The sequence below is a fragment of the Fistularia commersonii genome, chromosome 22 (genome assembly GCF_037954325.1).
Source record: "Fistularia commersonii isolate RoL2024-O1a breed Wild chromosome 22, RoL_Fcom_v1.0, whole genome shotgun sequence".
NCBI lineage: Eukaryota > Metazoa > Chordata > Actinopteri > Syngnathiformes > Fistulariidae > Fistularia > Fistularia commersonii.
The window spans coordinates 9,246,316-9,254,080 of record NC_141305.1 but is presented as its reverse complement, the minus strand read 5'-3'; the positions used below and the strand labels follow the sequence as shown (position 1 = coordinate 9,254,080).

At 39.5% G+C, this 7,765-nt stretch overlaps 1 protein-coding gene across 1 annotated transcript; it reads left to right on the top strand.

Annotated features, from left to right (window-relative positions):
* The first annotated feature begins 95 nt into the window (after positions 1-95).
* On the top strand, positions 96-7,612 carry idua (alpha-L-iduronidase). Its single transcript, XM_086169429.1, has 14 exons — positions 96-370; positions 812-952; positions 1,060-1,142; positions 1,873-1,980; positions 2,276-2,371; positions 2,996-3,198; positions 4,440-4,619; positions 4,863-5,079; positions 5,507-5,716; positions 5,829-5,950; positions 6,402-6,527; positions 6,713-6,789; positions 6,889-6,989; positions 7,094-7,612. The coding sequence occupies exons 1-14, from the start codon at positions 234-236 to the stop codon at positions 7,192-7,194; spliced, it is 1,902 nt and encodes a 633-aa protein (XP_086025555.1). The 5' UTR covers positions 96-233; the 3' UTR covers positions 7,195-7,612.
* The last annotated feature ends 153 nt before the right edge of the window (positions 7,613-7,765 follow it).

Below are 7,765 nucleotides of genomic sequence, written 5' to 3'. Positions count from 1 at the left end.
AACTGCAAATCCCCTTCGAGAACTACAACGGCGTCGCTTATATTTGACGTCATCGCTGTCAGCTGACTCCGACCCGCGTCTTTATTTTCGGACAAATTATTTTCCTGTCCAGTTGGGATCTTCTGACTGGTCGCCGAACCGTCAGACAACTAAAATCGAAGAAAGTGTTTTCTTAACGTTATTTTTTAGCTTTCCCTTTGGTCTTGTGGGATGTGTCATGTCGCTTTGCGGAAATGCGGTGGACAAATCTCTGTGTCTTCGCTTTTCTTTTTCATATCGCTCACATTTCTCACTCGTCCCTCGTCGTCACAGTGGACGTCGGAGAGCCGGTTGCAGATCTGAAACACTTCTGGAAAAGCACTGGATTTTGGTAGGTTTTTGTCCAACTTCCTCTGAAATAAAGTACAACCGTATTGTTCCCACAGAATACCTCAAATAACTTTTCAGATACATGGAGGAGTACTGACTTGTTCTAAGTGAAAAGCGCAGCTCAATTAAATATTTCAGAACTTCTGTTTTTATTGAGTCATTTCAGAACCTGTTTTCCTGCTCCTAATCTTCTCCTTTAGGCTGCTCCCTTCAGGTGTTTCCACATCTTCCTCCATCTAACCCTCATCTAACTCTGCATCCTCTTCTCTTACACCAACTAACTTGCCTGTCGTAATTTCATTCATAAATCTCCTGTCCAGTCGTCCTCCAGGCCTCCTGCCTGGCACTTCAAACCTCAGCATCCTTCTACCACTAACCCTCCTGTGTGTATGTCCAAACTCTTCTCCAGATGCCATAATTACACACTTTTCTTTGTGTGCAGCCCACCCCTCCCTCACACCCAAGCCCACCTTTTTGACCTAAGCATCGACCAGCAGCTCAACCTTGCCTACCTGGGCTCCGTCCCCCAGGGTGGCATCCAGCAGGTCCGCATACACTGGATGCTGGAGCTGATCTCTGCACAGTAAGAACTGCTGCTGCCAGACAGTACACGAATGTACTTGCGTTCATGACTGTTCTCCCCAAGAAATTCTTTTTTTTTTTATTTTTTCCATTTATTTTTGCTTTCAGAGAGACCGAAGGCCAACCTAAGTATGACTTCACAAAACTCGACCGGCTGATAGAACTCTTGCAGATAAATGGACTACGACCAGGTGCTGTTCCAGCTCACCTGGCTGGAGCCTCTTATTTAAAGTCATTTCTATTTAATTTCATGCTGTCTAGATGTTTAGTTTATTTTGTCATTTGCATATTTATCTGTTTCAGTCTCCCCCCCCCCCCCCCCCCCCCCCCCCCCCACGGCAGGATTAGCGGTGGAAATATAATTGAATGAACACTATGATCTATGTTACAATAGCCATGTATATAATACTAAGATAAGCCATTCAGAAGGAAATTAGTCATGAGCTACAATCTGGTACAAACATCTCTGCCTCTGTGCTTAATGTAATCATACACTGTCCTAATAAACTTTTTAAATTATACTAAACTAATCCTCTTTAATGAGAGGCAGTTTAATTTACTTTAATTTACATTTACTTTCAGAAATTCATGAACAGCTTTTTAACTAAGCTAAAGTGGAAGAAAATTAAAAACATATAAGTATTGTCACAGTATTCCCGATGTTAATATCATCAGGTTTTGTACAAAAAATAGGGGGGGTGTGGCACAGGGGGTGGAACAACGCCAAACAAGATTCAAGATTTAAAGCATTTATTGTCACATGTACTGTGTAGCAATGTGTTTTCCTGTACAGTGAAATTCCTACTTTGCTGTCAGCAGTGATAGGAAGCGTAAACAAGCCAAATAATAACCATTATTATGCCATTCATTTCTGTAAATCCATATCCGGTCTTGTGATTCCGATCATCCTGTCTTTTTCAGGCTTTGAGCTGATGGGTAGCGTGTCTAACTTCTTTAATGACTTTGAAAACAAAACCCAAGTGTTTGAGTGGAGAAACCTTGTATATCTGGTAGCCAAAAGGTACATTGGTGAGTGAGTCCTTGTTGCCAGTTGGTCATTGTTATTGTAGTTCTTTATCCTGCTCTAATTCTTATGATACACGATAAAATGATATGTACCATTTCAGAATATCATCATTTCGTTTCAAAACTTAGCAGAATCATAGTGAACCCTCTAAATAATTATTGTTTCACTCAAATTATAAGATTATATTGCTGTATTTTCCCATGTACAACTTAGCAGTGAAGCAGCTGTGAAATTAATTGACTTATCTGCTTTTGTCTTATTCCTTTGTTAATAGTCTTTTTGGCCTTTGCTTTTCAGATGAATACGGCTTAGGAGCTATTTCTCAGTGGAACTTTGAAACGTGGAATGAGCCAAACAATCATGACTTTGACAACGTAACCGTCTCAGTTCAAGGTAAACCCAGAATACCATATAGGATGTTTTTACCTCATAGTGTGTATTTAGTGTCATAGTGTCAATTTTGTCCAAGTGGAGTAAAATGAAGAAACAAAATGTTGCAACAGGATGTTCTCTGCAACTGCAGCCACAATGTACTTTTTTTGTCTATTGAAATACCTAAATAATTTTCAGTGACTAATTTAATAGTTGTCTTTTGTGCCAGTTTTTGACATTTATGTCTTTAATATGACTCTAGAGGTGGGAAATCTTGAAAAAATTCAACATATAAAAAAGTAGATTGGTCATGTAACCTTTAAATATGTATCTTCCATTGTAATTAATCTTATGACATATCAGGTCATTTTCTTCTAACTGCTTGATTACTTAACTCCAAGTATTTTGCTACTTTAGGAGGTCTGACAGATTTTGGGATATTTTTTAAGATGCCATTTCTTTTCTTTTTCCTGATTTTCAGATAATGTCCATGTCATGTGCATCTTCATTCTTGCTCATTTACAAGTGTGATATTTCTTTTTAGAGAACTTAATTAATATTTTAAGTCAAAATAAAAAGCAACATTGATCATGGCTACAAGAGATGGGCAATAATCATTATTCATAACAAATTGGTTCTCTTCAGGATTTTTAAATTACTACGACGCTTGTTCAGAGGGCCTCCGTGCTGCCAGCAGTCGGCTAATGTTTGGGGGTCCAGGAGACTCCTGTCATTCCCCCCCGCACTCTCCCTACTGCTGGGCGATGCTTCAGCACTGTCATAATGGCACAAACTACTTCACTGGAGAGACAGGAGTCCGGCTCGACTACATTGCTCTCCACAAGAAGGTGAGCCTGTCTGACCAAGTTATTGGGATAAAAATATTCTTTTTTTTTTTTTTTTTTTTTTTTTTTTTTTCTTTTTAATTTATCCGCATAGATCTAATATTGTCTTATTATTATCATTATTATTGTTGTTGTAGATTTATATTAATATTGAGCATTGTGATAAGCAGTTTTACTGCTAATAATCTGTTACTATTTTATTTTCAGTTTTGTCTCAATCGTCTTTAGCAAATGAGGAAAAACAAATAAAACATAAAAAAACAAAACTATTTCAGTTTTCTTCAGTAAGTATACCTTTATAGGCTTACTCTGATTTAAATTGGCAATTGTACACCTTTAACATTGGTAAAAGTCACCAACATTCTCTAGAATCATCAAGCACAAAACTGAAATTTGGGGAAAAAAATCAGCAGGGTGAACCTATATATTGTCAAGAAAAAATGGGGATTTGGGGAAAAAAAAAGATCTAGACTACTACCAAGAAATGTTTACATGGTCATAAGATCAGGTAAATGATATCGAATGAGGATGACAGCATCTAAAACTCCGAGACATTAAAACTACTGTATACACTGTAGTTAAGACCTGTGATTTGACAGACTTAAGTTTTAATTAGCTGAAAGCAGAATGTAAGCTTCTCATCAGGCTGAAGACAGACTCAATCTGACATGGGATTTTCCAAATGACGGCAGGTATTTCTTCTTCTTTTCCTTTCAGCTCCACCAAACAGGGAATCAACATCCTCCATCGAACCATATACTCTGTGTCTACTTCTCTCAACCAACAATTAACTTTGTGTCTTCTTTCACTATGTCCATAGATCTTCTGTTTGGTCTTCCTGTAGACCTCCTGCCTGGCAGCGCCAATTCCAACATCCTCCTATCGATATATTCACTCGCCCTCCTCTGTACATGACCAAACCACCTCAATGGTCTCACAACTGTCTTGTACACCTTTGGTTTCATTCTGGCTGATACCCTTTAATCATACATTACCCTTGACACTTTTCTCCACCCATTCTAACCTGCTTAAACCTGTTTCTTCAACTCTTTTCCCAACTCTTCATTGTTCTGAACTGTTGACCCGAAGTCCTTAAAATCCTCTACTCCCTGTTTCTTGTGCTGCTTTCATACCTTAAATGACATACAGGAAACATAATTTTGACAGTGTGAATTATGATAATGATAAAATTGTGGTTGTTAATCTTAACCCAACAAATTATTATTTCTGCTGCTGTCTCTCAGGGAGGAGGCTACTCCATGCCCATCATCCAGCAGGAGATCCAGACAGCAGGCGAGATACAGGAGCGATTCCCACGCTTTCGCCATCTGCCTCTCTACAACGATGAAGCTGATCCACTGGTTGGCTGGTCCAGGCCTCTGGAGTGGAGGGCAGATTCCACCTACGCTGCCATGGTGGTAAAGGTGAGTTATTGTAGCTTGTGGTTTTGGCTTCAACCATTTTACATCCATTATCAGATCAAAAAAGGTAATATTAGCCAGTTAGAAAATACACAAACCAATGAATGATTTATATCATACTGTACAATAAAACTGGTTTGGTAAAAAGAGCAGGGATCAGAAAGGATAGTCAAAATGCCTCCATTTGTCTTTTAACTTGGCTGCTTTGGACCCAGAAAACAATCCCGGATTGTCTTTCCTCAACAGGTGATCCAGCAGCATCAGGATCTTCTGCTAGCTGACCCAAACAGCACCATCAACTTCACCCTGCTCAGCAATGACAACGCCTTCCTCAGCTACCACCCGTATCCCTTCAGCCAGCGTACGCTGACCGCTCGCTTCCAGGTCAACAACACCAAGCCGCCCCACGTTCAGCTCATCAGGAAGCCTGTCCTCTCTGTCATGGGCCTGCTGGCTTTGCTAGGTGAAAAGAGATCCCCTTTGACTCCACAGCAGAGGATGCGTCTGCTGGTCTCACTCATAATTGTTTTTTATCAGATATAAAACGCTACGACGGCAAACTCAGGCATCCCAAATGTTTGAGTCCAGTTGATGGCTTGATTCTACCGGCTGTACGAGCCGAACTTGTTTTGAGTTCGCACAAAGTTACCAAACTAACTTTTGTCATGTTTCTTGTTTTAATACATATTGGCACATATCGAGATAACTTGTCACATTTTACAAAATGGAATTTGAGCAACAACAGTAGGAATCAGAACATCATGAAAACGGTTTTATTTAATATATATCAGGGTCATGTTACTGCATACAACCTGACACAGATGACCATCAGCATTTTAATCAGCATCTTGTTTGAACTGTGATGTGTCGTCTGTCCCCATCACGTTCAGGAGAAACGCAGGTCCTGTCTCGGGTATCAGATCAGTCAGGAAGCACCAATAGCACCCTGGGAGTTCTCGCCAGTATCCACAAGCCCGCGATTCCCGGCGGCTCAGATAGCTGGCAGGCTGCCGCGCTGCTTTTCAACAGTAACGACAACAGCACCTCCAGCCGCATTGATGACGTGGTGGTGTCCCTAAAGGGACTGGCTGAACAGAAAGGTGCTTTATTCATTGTATAGAATATTTAGTAGCATTAATGACTCCTGCTCTGTTAGGCAGGTCAGTGATTGGTTTATTTCTCTTCTGCATGTTGTCTCACTGTGTCAATCAGGACTTGTGTACGTCACCTATCTCATGGACAACAATGTTACCAACCCCTACCAGCTGTGGAGGAGCATGGGAAGTCCGGACTACCCCACGGCAGAGCAGTTCAGACAGCTCAGGAATGTGCAGGTGCTGTGGACATTGACTTGACCGCTCATTGGAGTCATATGAGTGACTCTATTATTATTATTACATTTTATTCAGTGGAAGTTTTAAAAACATCGTGTTTCTAATTTTTTCGTCGTGTTATTCACCTATTCACATATTGAGGGTGGACAACTTCGATTAGATTTGAATTAAACAACTTCTGATGTTATGAAATTAAAAGGAAAATATCTGATATACTGAACAGCTGATTGTTCTATTGAGTCATTGTGATTCAATACAGTTGCTGTTTTGTATTTGTTTTTGAAAAATCAGAAACCATTTAAACTTAGATAAATCATTTTACATGACAGAGAAGTTCTTGCACGTAATGACGGGTTTAATTTCTCACAGTTGGACAGACTGCTATTCTTAAAGGCTATGAATCAGTGTGGTTTCCTGTTTTTTTGTTTGGGATGTTGTGAAATTCTCTTAGGAGCCTCAGGTTGATGGACCCCGGCCTGTCCCTGCAGGTGACACTCTGACTCTGAAAGCCAAACTGCGTGTTCCATCCGTCATGCTGATCCATGTTTGTGCATTTCCCAAAGCTGCTCCAAATCAGGTCTGAACATAAAAAAACCCAAGGCTCATCTTGATCTGTACCTTTTATGTTCTTGTGAACCAAAGTAGATTGACTTTTCCTGGCAAGCTTACCTACCATTACACCTCTTCCTAGGGATGCTCTTTCTTCAAATCTTTTGTTCCTCATCAGTGCTCTTTTATTTATTTTTTTATTATTTGGTTTAGGTCAATGGATTACGTTTCATCCGCATCACCAAAGGCCAGGTCCTTGTCATCTGGTCTGATCACTGTGTTGATTCCAAGTAAGAGCACATCATCGCTGGCATTTGAATTGATCAGTTAGCTGTGGCAAAGTGTTTGAGAAGTGTCAAATGGGAGATCAGTAAGCCATTTATTTGCAGATGCATCCGGACATTTGAGGTTGAGTTCTCAACTTCTCCAAAAGTGTTCAACAGAATTAATAAGGAGGACACTATATTTACTTCATATGTTTATTCACCAGGTAAGAAAATCAGATTCTGTCTTGATGATAAACCAGTGTTCTGCCCACAGTTGAGGTTCGACTGCTAATTGTTGTGAAATATTTAATTCCTTCTGTGTTCATAGTGAACCAGCAGGTAGATGGTGTGTACAGGGTGCGAGCTGTAGACTACTGGGGACAACGGGGTATGTTCTCTCTCCCAGAGAAGTACTCAGAGGATGACTAACCACGACAGAGACGTTAAACTGCAGCCTAAGTTAATGGTACAGTTACACCAAGCAACACACACAAGCATATATTATTGCATCATATGCACTGAAACAGGAGATGCAAATTTCAGTGCCTTTACATCTTTTATTTCAGGTACATTTTAGAGCCTGAACTTTTTTACTTGAGGAAATAAAGTTTTTTTCAAGCATTTTCTATTTGCTGTTTTTTTTTTTTCACAAAAGGCATCTGGATCTATATTGATATACAGGTAACTACAGTGACAGTAAAGGAATCCCATATCTGGTGGTTTGGTATCGTTCATATTAACTGAACTCTGACCAAAGCCTTTCTGATTTCACAAAAATTCTCTCAAAATACCCATCATTTTAAAAGATTCAAATCATAATTTTTAAGTTGTAGATAATATGTTTGTTTTAATTGTATTTTCTGTGATATCTGATTAAATGAATCTATGAATCACAGTCAAATGCATATTATCATTAAGAAAAGAAAAGAAAAACAAAAAAAAAGGCAACTCTGACTCCGAAGTTTCCATACAAAATTTATTGTCACCCAAACAGATGAAA